At 42.4% G+C, this 16,791-nt stretch overlaps 1 protein-coding gene across 1 annotated transcript in view; it reads left to right on the top strand.

Annotated features, from left to right (window-relative positions):
• LOC138595687 (gamma-aminobutyric acid receptor subunit beta-4-like) overlaps positions 1-16,791 on the top strand; it is a 65,080-nt gene that overhangs the window by 35,660 nt on the left and 12,629 nt on the right. The window contains exons 3-4 of the mRNA XM_069667058.1: positions 2,999-3,066; positions 6,046-6,266. Coding sequence (XP_069523159.1) covers positions 2,999-3,066; positions 6,046-6,266 — 289 coding nt within the window. The remainder of the gene's footprint in view (positions 1-2,998; positions 3,067-6,045; positions 6,267-16,791) is intronic.

A 16,791-nucleotide genomic window follows, 5' to 3' on the forward strand; every position in this document is an offset into this window, starting at 1 on the left:
TTCACACATCAGAGTCAGTTGCAGCCCATTCCACAATCATTCCTTCCGTTATTACCCTTCAAAACAAAAGCACCATATCTACACTGGTTGATGAAGAGAAGCCTCAGGGCGTCCCACTGTGTGCACATTCGCTTGACAACTTGGTGGAAGCTGCTTGCAAGCCGTGCTTGAGCAGCGATGCAAATGAGTGACAGGTGCATCGCTGAACTGTTAATGTGTGTTTCCTTGAAAGGGCAAAATTATCGTACATTCCGCCTTTATTGGCGTTATTGATCGTATATCGTACAGAGGGCAAAAATATCGTACAAATATGATCGTACATCTGGCAACATTGACTGGAATTCACTCCAGAATCTCTCGCTGGGCCGTTCCTTTGAGAGACAGGAGCGCAATGCACGCTGGGTGTTGTAGGAATGTAGACTGGGCGAAACCACAAGCTGTTTGTACAACTTTCTCCACAGCTATGGCGCCAATTTCAAATATTATTGCTTCTATCGAATACAGAGAACACCAGCTTTGACTGACTGGCTTTTTGCAGAGGCGAACTGCTCCTTTAAGAATCCTCACCAAAGACACGTTAGTGCTGCTCAAACTTAAAAATATATTCAGAATTTCCTGCACTTCCTGTCATTATTAGCTCAAAGAGGTTGTTAGCTGATAGCTGCTACATTGTGCAGATACATTGTCAAGGAAATAAGGCCTTGCAAAGTTTTCAAGGAGAGAGAAACAACTGATCTAACCAGATGTGCAAGGACACTTCTCGGAAGGATTGTATTGAAACATTTTAGCTCATTTCTCATCACTAGCGTCATCAGCTTTGTTCATAATTTGAGCAGTGAGTCAGTGGACAGAAAGAGAAAGGGTCTCCGGAAAAAGTAGCCTGAATAAACAGGAATTCAGTGTAGCAATAAGCAGAAGGTTTAAGGTTCTGCACATCCTGCATGTGACGATACACGTGATGAAGCGCATACTATATTACAGCTGTTCTCTGCGTTGTTTATGATCCATATGCTAATGTCATTTCCACTATAATACTACAGAACATCATCTGAATATACTGAGTCAGCACTGCCACATGAACCAATCACTGAACCGTTTCTGCTGCTTCTGTGTCAGCACTTCGTATTTTGTGGCTTTATCTTTCTCACTGGTGCTCGGGGAGGCAGTTTGAAGAGGAACGGAGAGGGGGGAGGTTTTTTTTTGTGTGTTAGGGATACAATAGATATACGTCAGGAGCCTTTACTTTACTGCTCGCTAAAAAAGGTGGATAAAGAGGAATAACAAGGACATTTAAAACACTTTGAACATGGGTAAACTTTCTGTTTTAACTTTAGAATGATCTCGCATGAATCACACTTTTCCTCTTAAAGGAGCAATTCACCCATGGAAATAGCCACTGTCAGTAAAAGCTGGTGTTGCCTGTAATCGATAAAGTTGTACAAACAGCTCGTGGTTTCGCCCCCTCAACATTCCTACAACACCCAGCGTGCATTGCGCCCCTCCCTTTGAAAGGAACGGCCCAGCGAGAGATTCTGGAGTGAAATACTACCGTTTCGCTGCAGGCAATGGCTCAGAGCGGTACAGAATCCGAATATGAGAATATACCGGTGGATCGTCTGAAAAATCTTCAGGTCTGCAGTCTACATTTCAAACCTGACAATTTTGAACGAGACATGACATCGGAGGCGGGCGTCCTAGATGGAGGAAGTGTTGTTTAGCAAGCTCCCTGGCCTCCGCCAGGTGACACATTTTACGTAGTCTGGCGGAGGTTTTCCAGGGCCCATTGGAGAAGTGGATAGCGTCCTCCAAAGGCACAGAGCAAAATTGCATTTTTTCCTACCATAATGGCATTAGCTCCCCATAATAGCATGATAGGACTGAGGTTGAAAATCGGCGAACTGGCCCTTTAATAAATATAGTTTCTCACAGGTTTCGTAAGTGCAACTTAATCTGCAAAGAGCTGACAACAACAAAATGCATTTATTCTATTTTAGTGTCTTAAGGGTAGAAGGTGGAGGCTCGGGGAATATCCCACTGAAGCACACAGTAATTAATCATGACAGTTAATTAAAATATATTGCAAGAAAACAGATGTTAAGTGTGAATTTGACTTTAATATCCCTAAAAATGAAGACAATGCTGTTGAAAAGTGTCTCTGTGAGGTGAAATACAACATACTACAGTCCCACAGTGTGTCTGAAGCCCTGTGATTGTGCTTACACGGACACTGTGAATGCATAATGCTTGTAAACCTATAGCAGTGTGAATACTGAAGTGCTCTTAGTGTTTACTGTACATGTAAGGGAGTGTATGTGCGGAGCTGTTTACATGTCTGCAGCATGTACTGTAATCATGTAAATGAGGCACAGTTTGCTCTCCCTGTTCCTTTACATGAATGCCCAGCCGAGACATCAGTCCGGATGAGCGCGTTTTCTCAGAGTTGTTGTGTAAGCTTCGGAGAGTAACTGATCTTTACTTTCTGTCTCTACGCAGGAAACGCATACGCTCTCACTAGTGTACTGTGCGCTACAAGATAGGCCTACGTTTATAGCCAGTAGTTTGCTTTAAAATGCTGTTTATTTTCCAGAATAAGCTTAATCTCTTTGTTAAAAGTACATTTGCATATGTTTTTATACATAATGTGTATCTTTCTTCTCTTACTGGTATTAAAATCTGTTACCAAACTTGCACAGAAAACGATACATACCGGTACTTGAAATTGTGTTAAAAAATTAGCATCCTGCTAATAAAAAGAACTCCTAAAAAAACAAACATATGCATATAATTTGTAATGCAAATCCTCTGCTGATAATGGTCCTTAAATGAGATGTATGGGTGCAAGAATATACAGTTTCACAAAATCCTAAGGACTTCATTTTATTAGATCTTAAAGTGAGTTAGAAATTATATTCACTATCCGATCAATTTACTTTGTTACAGTATCTGCACGTTATCCTTTAGTACTTTTTTATTGACATGTTTTCTTTTCTTCCCTCAGGTCCTCCAGTCATCGTAGGAATGAGCATCAACATAGCAAGCATCGACTCCATCTCAGAAGTAAACATGGTAAGTTGCAAACTTTACCGTAAAAGTCGTAACCACGCCAAAATCTGTCCCCTGCTGTCATGAGCCACTTCGGTTCCAACCACAGCGCCATAACGAGGCTCAGCCGTCATGCAGCCTTTGTCGTTTTACATTGGAGCAAGCAACTGCACCGTAAGGTCGCCCTAGTTTGTTTTTACGTAGCGTTCCGATGTTCTGGAAGCAAAATGTGCGCAGGGTGTAAACAAACAGGTGCTTCACATACACACACACACACACAACGCTGTTCCGCCCTGCCGGCTCCGCTGTTTACACAGAAGCTGTTTCTATTACACTATAAGGGCCTGTGTCCACTAACAGCATTTTTTGCTATACAAAACAAATGCAGTTCAGCGTCTTCAGTGCAAAAATGCCCTCGGTGTCAGCTGTTTTTTGTCGTTGAGCTCACAGCACTTTTGGAACACCGCTGCGCTGGTCAATGTCACTTCTCCCATACCGACCAATCAAAATCAAGCATGGGCAGGACTTCAGATATTAACTTTGTCAACAATGGCGGAGGAGAAAGCATATCGTTTCGATCTTTTGAGGGGACAATTTCTAGGGGTAGAGCTGCTGCTAATGCCGGGACACAATTCCTTTCCATAGTTTTTACGTGTTATTTATAAAATGTCCTTGAATAAAAGCAAATATTAAGCAAACAGAGCAATTTAAAACCGACTTAAGGGTCACTGCCAAGGGAAGTGCCGCCAGAAAACTTTCGTAACCTAGCAACAGTAAGCACCAGTGAGAACAGTGGACACAGACACTTACTGTTCCTTTAATTTTGTTTGAGTAGTGCACATTGTCCCTCACTGGCTTCCCACCCACAAACACTTCCATTTGTAAACCTTTCACTGAATGCAACCTTGAATTACACCATTTTCTCTTTCACTGCTGATAGTTCTTCATGTTTTCCTCACACTTCTCTGTTCGACAGCACACATTGTTCTGCGTCGGCACAGACTTGCGCGCAGTCGGAAATGCAGGCTGAGTAGTGAAAAAAGCAATATGGCGGCTGTCTGAGTGATGACGTCACTCTGTCTCTCAGCACTCTCTTTCTTTATTTCACTCAGCGTGACACACAGTCACTCACAGTGCAGCTCACGTGGCGAGGCAGCATCTCTGTTCTGTTGTTCTCTCTCACCTCCTCTGTCTTTCATTCTTTCATTAAGCATGCTTTCCCCTCGGGAGTGATCAAATAATTTCAACCAGCAGTCTTTGTTTTAAATATGATCTTGATTTGCTTTATATGTTTGCTTTTGAACATCTTGAATCATGTGTCAGAAGGCAGGACAGGAACATGTTTGATCAATGTTAAGTCAAGATGTAGATGAAATTCTCAATGAGAGCAGATTTTTTTTTTTCACACAATCAAGTGTTGTGTAGGTTTTTTTAAATGATAAATAATTAGATAATTTTTTATGACACATTTCAGTGAGAGGGTTGATTGATCTGTTTATCAGCAGTGTTGGGTAACGTTACCTTACTGCGTTACCTACTGAGAAAAGTAACGCGTTAGAGTGCATAGCCTCATTTACGGCCCATAATCTGTAACTCTGTAGCCGAATAACAGGAATGACAAACACAATATTACCAGCTCTTTATTATGCTAACAATCGGACAGTGAAGTGGGCAGAGGCACACAGTATTAGTCACAGCTGGTTCAGTGAAAACAATACAACACAGGCTCTTAGTCCCACCAGTGTAGCAGAGCTGTGTTTAGCTGCAGATGCTTCCTCAGATTTGAAGTCGAGCTCTTCACAGCTGATAAGAACTTATCCTCCAGACAAAACTTACATTTCACCGTCATGTTGTTCTTGTCCCTTTTGGCCACAAATTCAAAATAATAGGAATATTTCCTCAAAGTAAGCGCTGTTCTCTGCTAGCCGTCTCGCTAGCTTAGTTAGCTAGCTACGCAGGCACACTGGCACAACTGTATTTACCTCCTGCAGCTACTTGCCAAGAAGTAGGAGAGAAACAGAAACAGAGCTTCGGAGAATTCTATCTATCTATCTATCTATGTAGAACCTATTTAGAGCTTTGTATCATTAATTTCCATCTTAGCGATACTTAAGCACAAAAAAAATTTATAATTAAAACAGGATGTACCTTTTATGTTTTAGCTATGTTTTAGCTAATAATTATCTGAGCTTAATCCCACCCTTACTTAAAGATTGAATCTGGAAGATTTCACTTGCGTTCTCTTTGGCGGCACCTTTGGCGATAACCCTTGATTTCCATCGTTGACGATCACTTTCCTTTTCAGACTGTTTGCCTTCATCTGAGCGTCGAATTTCTTTCTTTTTCTTTGGATTTTCACTTATTTTTGAAGTTGTATAATTAATTACAAAAGCGGATGTATCTTGCTATGTTTTTAGCTATGTTTCAGCTAATAATGATCTGTGATGAATACCACCTTTCTTTAAAATAATTTTATTTAGTAACTACAGTGCTGTGAACTTCAGTACTTCGACCAGAGGGGCAGTGATGCATTAGCTGTCAGACATTATATCTCCACTTAAGCACTTTTCCAGTTGGACACAGTTTTATACAGAAGCACTAACACAGCTGTATTTATTGGTTTGCTGCCCATCGCACAAACGCTGAGCAGTCCAGTTTCTCTGATTGTGTTAAAAAGCTAAACAATTTTCATGATGATCATAGCAGAGCTTTTTCTTTATTGCTGCTGCATCAAAGTTGCTTATTTCTTCTTTTCTCCCTCATCAAATTACACTGTAGTAAAGCAGTGAATGCAAGATATGTAATATATATATATTAATTTGTTAGAACAAACCTTGTTCCTGTGATTTTAGGACTTTTCAGACTTTGTATGTTCCTGTGTGACTCAAATCTCTCTGAAACAATAAGCAGACAAGGTTAGGTTTTTGCTAATTGGTTTCTGTAGCTCATGATCTTGTTTCTGACTGAATTGTTTGTCGTCTGTGACTTCCTCCTTATCTCCAGGACTACACCATCACAATGTATTTCCAGCAGAGTTGGCGAGATAAGCGTTTAGCCTATGGAGAGCTGAACCTGAACCTGACTCTGGACAACCGTGTAGCAGACCAGCTGTGGCTCCCTGACACCTACTTCCTTAATGACAAGAAGTCCTTTCTGCACGGCGTGACGGTGAAAAACCGTATGATCCGGCTGCACCCTGACGGCACTGTGTTATACGGGCTGAGGTAAGAGAAAGCCTGCATTGTGTTACATACTGTATATATACAGATGTCTTATTAAGTGCATTGATTTTATTCACTCTATAGGGCTTCTCTGGTGGTTTACATCAGCATTTCTTCTTTTAATATGCGGCTGATCAATACTGTATAAGTTTGCTGTTTTCCATCCTGTTTGGTTTCATCTTCATTTAACATGAATCTACCAGGGGAACCTGAGCTTCTTGTTGTAGCTGCAATTTTTTGAGAAAAATTACAAACGTCAGGACATTTGACAGGGCTGTCCAACTTTTTGTTGTAGTAGCGTAGTGATTTAACTTATGAAGTAAGGGTGAAGAAGTACGGCTGTTTCTGTGCAAAGCTAACTTAACAATATTTAACCTAAATAATTATAACTCAGAAAAAAAAAATATATATATAGAAAATAATCATTAAATGTGGAAGGTCTTTCCAATCTGCATCTGCTCCAGTATCTTCAGGAGCCTCTGACTCTTCTTCACTTCTGTTAGACCACAGTTTGAAATGATTTCCCTAATAAAGGTCATATCACTATACAAATGTTTGCTCTTCCAATCCAAAGTCGAACAGGTAGGGTTACCTTGACGCTCTTGTTTCAAGGTGTTAGTGACTGATACTATAGCTATTGCGTCACAGTGCCGTGTCAAAGGCCGTCCCATTTCAACGGCTCCTTCAGATGCGACCGACCTATAAGTTTTCTTTTTTACCAGAAGGATGCACCCGATGGATCCTCTGTGGCCCAAGTATCCTGAGATTCATTGCACGCTAGTGCAAACAAGATGCCAGACGTCCGAGAAACACACTTTTAAATGTTTCAACTCTATTGAATAGCTAGCGATACATGTTAAGAAAACGAAAGGGGCCTTAAAACAAATTATCTTTAAAATAACAGGATAAGTTACGTGACGTTATGTTAGCTAGTTAGCCAGCTAGCTACCTGTTGCTAGGCGACAAGAGCCCCGTTTGGTGGAGCAAGGTTAAGGGCGGGAACAGCTGGTGACGAAATCCTCCATAGACCAGACCATCCCATGTCAGTTCGGCCTTCGCGGTCTACGCAGGGTACGAACGACTCATCCTCCGTAGACCGCCTTCTTCGAAGGATGCAGCCCCTGAGTTGAGGCACAGCTTGTTCCTGTATGCCTGCAGTTCATTCTGGGAGTTACTCTGGAAAGGAAGGAGCTACGGTATAGAGAAGGGATTTTTCACGTCATTTTGAATGGACTTTTGCAAAGATTTAATAATGCAGGAAGGCTCAAAAAATATGGATATAGAGGAAAATACTTCACCCCTGCGTGACCCTGAACAGGATCAGTATGAGCAGGAACAAACAGTTGATTAAATATTAGACCAGGAGACACAAAAGCACTTCATTGACGTAGGAAAAGGACGAGTTATTTTTGCCGTCGTCTTTGTTCTTTGTCGTTCTTTGTAATGTTTCTCTGTCATGCAGCATTAGTACAGCAAGTGAAAGTTTGATAACTCGCGATCACATGTGGCGTCAGACAAACAAGATCAGCGCTGCTAGTATTTGGTCCTGCAGCGGGATGAGATATGACAGATGTATTTTTGGCAGCAACAAACAGACTTTAAAGCTTTATTTATAAAGTTGAAAGTCGACAAAGTTCTGAGTGTGACTCGGGACAAACAAAAACAATACTTTGGAAGGAGACAGGCCCATTAAATGTAAAATCCATCGTCCCTGAAAGGCTAAAAAAAGGCTGCGAATGCTCACCACCTTAATGTCCCAGATCACTGTGACAAGACAAGTCAGTCATCAGTGAATGTGCACAGAGGGACCATCTGAAATCCCTCAGGGACGTCTAAAAGTAGGAAAGTGTCCTGAGGTTTGTTCAAACTCTGAACACTTTGCTGCTTTTCTTTAACACAAGATATTAAAATAAAGAATTTTGATGGAGGCAAAGGAGCTGCGAACGTGTTTTGTTCCATGAATAAAAGACACTGCCAGTGACAAGATGTGGATCATGTGAGCTGATGAATTATTAACGCAGTGATCAGTATTCACAAACTCTGAATTACTGGATTGGTGCTGACACAAAAGCAGATATGAAGGCAAAAGTTTCTCTTTCTTCTCTGATGACTCTTCTGAAGGTATCAGCGGAGCAGAAATGCAAACTCGCTGCTGCTGAAGACCCCAGATATCTGCCTCGTTTTATACACTGTGAGAATCACGCTTTGGCCTGCACAGGATGAATGTGTTGATTTGTTGAGAGAATATCAGCAGTTATGAGAAGGTACAGTTTGGCCGTGCTTCAGCAAAGTCCAATCCAATCACCGTCTGCCTGCTGTGTAATACAAAGATCTCAAACATCACACAGGCAGTTGCCGTGAACCTTATCAGTCAGAAAAAATCATTTTTAGACGGTTTTAAATGTGTACTGATCATAGACTGAACAAACGAAGTAGGTTTAACCCAATGACTGTATATAAAGATGGATGACGCGTCTCCATCTGCTCTCATTGTACAGATTGGTGCCAAAATAGCCCGAGTGATAGGCACTGTCATCTTGCAATGGGGACCTCATTTGAAGCCAGAGTTGCGCAATTGAGATTGTCGGGTGGAGCCGCTGCTTCCACTAACCAAAATACACACTTAACTTACCGGGGGGAAAAACAGCAAGGATCCCGCACGCCAGCTGAACAGCTTTTTGTGGTCTGAAGCAGCCGTTCACAGATATGAAACTTCAATAACTGTAGTGATTGTTTTAGTTATGTCTCCTATCACCTTTCCTGCTCTACTCTGCTAATCAGGAACTGCCGTATTTGTCAACAGAGCTGTCAATCATCCTTTTGACAGCATCAAATAACTAATTAAAAATAAACTTGTCAGAAAAATGAACACTTTGACGTAAATCAGTATGATAAGAACTAGCTATAATGACAGAAACCATGTTTGAGAAAAATGTATTTGGCGTGTATTTTGATTTTATAGTTTGACTCATGTCCCATCTGTTAACATGGAGGAGGCGGGCTTTATGATCTATACTGCAGCCAGTCAGCAGGGGGCGATAGAGAGGGTTTGGCTTCACTTTAAGGGAGCTGTCATGTCGGCCATCTTTTTATGCAGTCTATGGTTTAGCCTCTGATTTTAAAAGTGTAGCTAAAGCTCACAGGCCTTAAACCCTGCATTCTTGCTAATGGCCAGCAGGGGGCGACTATATTTGTTGTGAACATAAGTCCAAGTGTATGAAACCAGATGGGAAAATGACCCACCTTTTGAGTTGATTTGTTACCTCAGTAAGCATTTTCCCAATAAGTTTATGGTCTCGATCATTAGTTCTAATTCAGTTTGTGAATTAAGGTCCAATTTAGGATAATATTAGACTTTAAAGCAAGGTATGCTTGAGGGCGTGGCTACAGTGTCAAGACATAACAATGTGAATCCAACCTGCCATCCAAATACGGTCACTTCTGGTTCCAAAAAAACAAAACGTGACGGCCAAAGTGCTGAACTCGAGGCTTTAAAAGGGGTTAACAAACCAATGGGTGACATTATGGTCCATGACTCTGATGAAAACGTTACTTGCGTGTGCTTCAGCCCGACACAGCAGGTGGAAACAGGATCAGTTTCAATCCAAAATGGCACAGACATCACACCACCTGATCTGAATAAACACTCCCAGCTGCTCCTCTCAGCACATCCATGATCCCACTAGAGTACAAGCAGACACACGGAGGCTACAGTGGACTTGTGCCAGAAGAAAATGGCATTACACCTGCAGTTGCACCTCTGCTGGCCGTGTGCCTGCATGAAACACAAAGATATTGTTGCATCCTTCCATCTTAAAGCACGATGCACAGAGCTTTACAGCTAGCATCACACTTTGCAGTTATAGTAAAAGGCAGATGGCGTCGAGCCCTTGGATCTGTCCTCGGACCGTTTTTTTCAGCACTGTACAGTAATTAGAAGCGGTGCATAATCTGCATGCCGTGGTGATTTCAGGACCTTTACAAGCCTCCTGTAAGCGTGCAATTAAATCGCTTTGTTCAAATGTTTGACTTTGCCCAAGGGTTGTGGGGACATTATTTTCTCCAAGAACGGCGGAACAATAGATGTTGTATTCTCGCTTCATTTGAATGTTTGACCGCTTGAGGTTTTTGTTGCCTTAAATGCATTTTCTTGTGCGGGCCGCCTGTTTGAATCCGTCCCCAGTGCTACACTCGAGCACAGTAAAATGCAAACTGTGGACAATCACATTACACACACTGCTGCACCTTGTGCTGCGCTCTCACCTCTCCACTCACTGTGAAATGTGCTGAGACTGCTGCTGTTTGTACCTTTTCTTTTAGCTTGTATTTACTTTGATGCGGGCTGCTTTCATTGTTTTGTGAGGAAGATTCTATAGTCACATAAGAGATGTATACGCAGAGTGTTTGAACTGAGAAAATTAATTATAAATTAGTTTTTCAAAGCTGACACTCAGAAATGAACTTCGAATCATGCCTGATGCTGTCTTTTCAGTCATAAACCTACTTTATAGTTGTACTTATTGCTGGATTTCCGGGAAAGCAAGTGTTCTGTTTGAACTATGCTTGTAGTCCGAGTAATATTGACCAGTCATGTATCAGCAGGCTGCGGCATGTGCAGGAAAAACAGTCTGTGAGGAGAGCAAAAGCAGGCAGAACGTAACGCACCGTAATGGCATCCCGGCTCCCATCAGCGGCTATCTGACGCCGATTTAGCTTCTTATTGATCTCTATAATCAGACATCTGTATGTAAGTTCAGCTAACAATCTGTTCTAGATAGAAAATTCTACTTATGTCAAATTCCCTTATTGCTGTGTCACAAAAGCCGTTCAGCGTTCAGATTTTCCGACTTCCTCGAATGCATCAGATTGATCTGACCTCCGTTCAACAAACGAGCATTTTAAAAGTCGTTTTCTGACCTGAATAAAGCTTCATTTTGACTTTTTACTCATCTGCATCATGATGTTGAAATTTCGTGAAGCGTAAGACCGGTCAGTTAAAGTAAATCCCAAGAAAAACAGGCTCTTTTTCTGTGAACAACGCAGCACGCGGAAAAGTCTTGACCGGAAGTCGTTTATCACTAACCGCTGGCTACACGCCCGGCAAGTTAACCGTTGCCGATGGGATCCGAGATTGGCTATCATATGAATATCGGTGAAAATGGCCCAAAAAATAATCTTTAAAAAAAAATAAAACAAGATTCTATGTGAAGTCGTTGGCGAGAGTAATTTCCCCCAACTTGTCAGATGGTCTCATTTAAATAGGTGGTCGAGGCCCAAAGTGATGGTGCATGAGTTCTCTAGGCCCAAAATTTAAATAAATTAGGAACTTCTGCCCTCAACCACCTCCTTAGATTAATGTTGTTTTGAAGCCTTGCGTAAATTGACATTTTCTTCTACCTGAGATGTCCCAAAGCTAGATTTTAATCTTGTGCTTTATTTCTATTTGGAGCAGAGGGCACAGTCTGGGTCTGAAGACTGCTGAGCGCTGCAGAAGCTGCAGGAGTGTGGGTCTGGATGTTGCAGACAAATAAAGTCCCTCCGAACGTCAATAAAAGAAGTGTGTGTCAGTAGAAAGTGTCCGACCCGGCGTGCATGATGGAGCAGCTTTTTCTAACTCGCCTGTGAGTGGAGAGGCTGAATCATCGTTAGCGAGCTGACAATCCGGTCTGTAGTGCACCGAGTCCTGAGAGCATTGAGAGCTTTGTTGAGCTCAGCTTTGGCCAGATGGTGTTTTCTCTCTTCCCAGTCCTGTGAATGTGCTCTCTCGTGTTCCTCTGTTTGTGAAACCGTGGAGTAGTACTATGAGCCTCTTTAGTAAGCCAGACACCTCACAGACAGGGATACAGGAGCAGACTGTGTAGGTGTCAAAACTATTGCTCACATATCTGAGAGGCTCGCTCGCGGTCTGTAGTGCAGAGCCTCTGGGATCCACCTCCACACTGCTTTTTGTAGTCATGTAATGCTGGCACGAAGCACGGTCAGGAGAGCCAAGAGAGGCCTGTGAAAATGAGTGGAGTGCACCTTTAAGTGTGAAATTTAAAGTTTCCAGTCCTCAGACTCTGGGATACATTTTCTGTTTTGCTTTGGCATCAAAAGGACATTAGATAATCTCCAATTGATTTTGGCCGTCATAGTCGTCTCACACTTCTTAGTCCGTCCATCCATCCATTTTCTTCCACTTATCCGGGGTCGTGTCACGGTGGCAGCAGGCTAAGCAAGTTATTCCTCTCCCTAGCAGCATTTTCCAGCTCCTCCTTGGGGATCTCGTGGCGTTCCCAGGCCAGGTGGGATATATAATCCCTCCAGTGGGGTCCACCCCGCGTTCTCCTCCCAGTTGTAAGTGCCCAGAAAACCTCCAAAGGGAGGCGCCCAGAAGGCATCCTAATCAGATGCCCGAACCGCCTCAACTGGCTCCTTTCGATGCGTAGGACTAGCGCCTCTACTCCGAGCCTCCTCCACATGTCTGAGCTCCTTGTATCCTCAATCTAATTCTTTCGGTCACTACACAAAGCTCATGACCATAGGTGAGGGTTGGAACGTAGATCGACTGATAAATTGAGAGCTTCGCCTTACGGGTCAGCTCCGTCTTCACCATGACAGTCTGGTACAATGCCAGCAATACTACTGACGCTGCACCTTCTGTCAATCTCATGATCCATTTACACCTTTTAGTGATAATGACAAGTCCAGCAGATGATTGAAAAAGATCTAAACCAGGGCGACACACGACTAAACATTCCCCTCTTTGACTAGTAGTCATTAGTTTAAGCCCTTAGTCTACTAGTTGTTGCATATTTAGTTAGCAGCAGAAGCTAGCAGCATCGTAGCAATGAGGCTAACAGAATTGAGGCTAACCTCTCTTGGAACAACCAGCAAGACTACAACATTTATTTAACTCAGTATTACATGGTCTCCTCGGCGTCAGTGTTCCCCGACGTGGTCGGAAGATCCCTGATTTTTTTTAGAGGGAATCATATAGCATTAGCCTGGCTCGTAGCTGCTAACTAGCTAACAGAATAACCCGAAACAAATGTTCAAATTACTTAAAACATTTACTCAGGGCATGATCCCTAACGTGTTGTTTTTTGAAATGGCTAGACTTGATCCTGAGCTCATGTGGTCATTTTGTGCTGGCTACTGTAGCTTAACAACACATGGAAAACATGCGCTTCACTGTGTCTGCAATATAGCGTCACACTTTTATTTCACTCACACACAGGAAAGACTCACTTCCCTTTGCAAACTATGTAGCTAGGATATATTACCCACAATGCCACCTAAAGACTCACTGTTGATATATCTTAAAATCACACAGGCGACAGGCGAGGTGCGGCTCCCAGATGGAGTTGGAGGCTTTTGTTTGGCAGCTAAACAACCAATGCAAACTTGGTTCGACTAAGACTCTTTCCATCTACTATTGCGTGATCGTCTCTTTGGGGGCAGCCCTCATCCAAACCTGCTGCATATCAAGTTGAAGTCTACAAAGTAGTATCATAGTGCTGAGTGTCATCCTGCAGTGTGTGTGCTCAGGTCTGAGGCTGCTGCTGCTGACCCTCTCTGCTGGGACTCCAACTTGCTGACCTACATCTGCTGACATTTCCTAATCCCAGCCCCTCGCCGTGAGCCGTCCCAACACGTGCCCGCTCCGTGATGATTCTCCCCTCACTTGTTAACTGTCACATATAAAGTCCATTTTATTCGTAGTGGAGTTTTTTTTTTTTCCCTCTATCCGCCGAGGGGGTAAAGAATTCATTTCTGTCCAATACTCAGAGCTGCTGCCTCTGCAGGAGTTTCACCGCTTCACTGTGCTACCAGGGGTTTGTCTTTTAGGAGCAGTAACTGTGTGCTGACAGGAGACGTCTTCCTGTTACTGATCACACAGGGCCTCGCTGCAGCTGCAGGTTCCAGGATGAACTCTGGAGCCTTTCTCCATATCATAGTTTATTCCACTTGTTTTCTTCATACAGGAAGATGCAACTATGGCATATTTTTTTCCTTATGGAGATGTTTTTGATTTACAGATATTATAATGTTATAACACGTATTATAATGTGTTGGTAGATTCCTTCTTTCTTTGGTTTATTTGGTTTATTACTGTAGTTGGGAAAAGAAGATGTCACACCACTCAGGATTTAGCAACACTTGAATTTGAACCTGATTAAAGATAAAGAGCTTGTGAGTGAGAATCTATAACAACTTCCACCTTGAGATGGTTTAATAACTTTGAATGTGAGTTGTTAAGTTAATCTAACTGCATATCATACCAGCCATGTAATATATGGTGATGTTGCTTTTTCTGTCATTCAATGCTTTATTTATTCAAGAATTATATGATGGAAACACAAACTGAAAAGAGCAGTTCTCTTCTGCGGCATCAATGGCGACAAATAGTAATGGCAGGAGCACACTACCCAGATATCCAGACAGTGTCACATGTGTGACGCCCACGGTTGGCTCCGGTTGTAACTCTTGATTTTCCTCGCTGACGGCCGCTTTCCTTTTTAGACTGTTTGCCTTCATCTGAGCGTCAAGTTTGTTTCTTTTTCTTTGGATTTTCACTTATTTTTGAAGTTGTATCTGTAGTCATCGATCTTTTCTTTGTTTGTTCAGCCATAGTAGATTACTGTTTACTCCCAACACTTGCAGAGACTGGAAAAGCAGCCGCTTAGCTCCGCCTACCCTCTCTGGCAGACCAACCACTGCTGGCTGATTGAAAACACGTCACTAACTGGGCACCGCTTGTGATTTTTCCACGAAAGTCACCACAGACACCCAGTCTGTAATAATACTATACACTGCAAATGCACAGGCTTTCATCAGTGGGCCATAGGCTCAATCACCATTGTGTTACCTCATTCGGGGATAGATAGTGACTTAACAGACATTTGTTTACATGAAAATCTTTGAGATCATTACATATTATTTCATTGGAGTCTGTATTATATTATACAACAAACTCCCCCGTTCCCTCGTCCACACATCCAACATACCCGCAACAAACCCCAGGTGCTTATGAAAGTAAAGATTTCGCAGTCTCAAGTTGTCCTCCTGCAGGTCACCTTCAGTTTGAGCGCAGTGACACAGATAGATCCATAGTTTATTGATTTAATCTGATTTCACTTTATCATCAGACTATTTTTCTGAAATTTGTCACATGTAATTAATATATCTATACACGCACCAAACCACTGAGGGATTTGGATGTAGACGTTTTCATGTAGTAGCAGCCTTTTTGCTGACTCAGATGAGTAAATTTGAGTCATCATTTCATCAAACTGCTCGGGGACAGGATGAAAAAATGAACTATTTTTAAGATCCTTTTTACAAACCTGCTCAGAAAATATGAAGTCATCTCGCATGCAGGGAATTCATTTGGTTGCCGGGGAACACCAGAAGATACGTCAGAGAGTGGGGAAGGAAGTTAGCGAACTGTTAGCTAACGGTGCTAGCGGCTGTTAGCATGAAACAACATAACAGAGCGTGAAAAACTTCTACATCACACTCTCCTCAGTCACATCCACATTTACATCTTTAATGGTGGATGTTTAAGGTAACAACTCCCTTGATCCCACGCTACTTCATGACATCATCAAAGTACATCTTTGTGTTTTGATTGAGAGACCCCTGCCAGCAGAAATCACATAGTTAGTCTGTTTAGCATCACATCAGCTAAGGTTGAAACCCCGAATTAAAGATGAAGAGAAGAAAGATTGAGTCTTTGTTCATCTATTACATCAAGGTGGTTAAATACAAATATACCCAGTTATCTGTATTCCACAGAATCACAGCACAGAGGAGAAAAATTATGGAAAAGAGTTTCCTTTTTTCCCAACTTTTAATCTTGAACATCCTGATGGCCAACTGACCTTTCCTGTAGATGTAATGAGGCCTGATGTTATCTCCTCTCCCTGTGTACAGCGTTATCCCCGCTGCACACTCGGAGCAGAGCAGCACTGTGAGACAGCGGGGAGGTGCAGCACACTCGAGCACAACACAATGCAGTTTGAGCAGCTTAGTGCTTGTGCAGCAGAATGCAGCTCAGTGTCACTGTGAATAATAAATAAAAAAAAAAAAGCTGTCACACTTTTTGTTTATGTATTATTTTCTTATACCCTTCTGGTGCCTTCTGCTATCGTGGACCCGGAGGCCCCACATGTGTTCATCTGGCCCAATCAGCTCCAGCAGTAACATATATATTTTTTCCAATTAGCTGACGACAGCATGCTGTTCACTCACCATGACCAATTTGGAAAACTCTGTGTTCCAGCAGTATATTTCCGACGCTTATTATCTACTGTATTACTAATTCCAGGTACTGTAGATGGCCGTGCACCTTCCCTCACTGTGTCAGTGTAAAACCAGAGACTGTGGTCGCTACGGTGGCTCTGACTTAAACATGATTAATAATGTATCGAAAATGTGAGTCGTGCTTTAAAGGGTAAAACTTCATATCCCCCCCATCATGCGCTAACATGCACACAGAGACACACACTGTGCACATCAAACCTTCCCCTCTGAACGTGCTGCT

The sequence above is a fragment of the Semicossyphus pulcher genome, unplaced genomic scaffold (assembly GCF_022749685.1).
Source record: "Semicossyphus pulcher isolate SPU_LCO1_2020_fin unplaced genomic scaffold, fSemPul1.0.p SCAF_10, whole genome shotgun sequence".
Classification (NCBI taxonomy): Eukaryota; Metazoa; Chordata; class Actinopteri; order Labriformes; family Labridae; genus Semicossyphus; species Semicossyphus pulcher.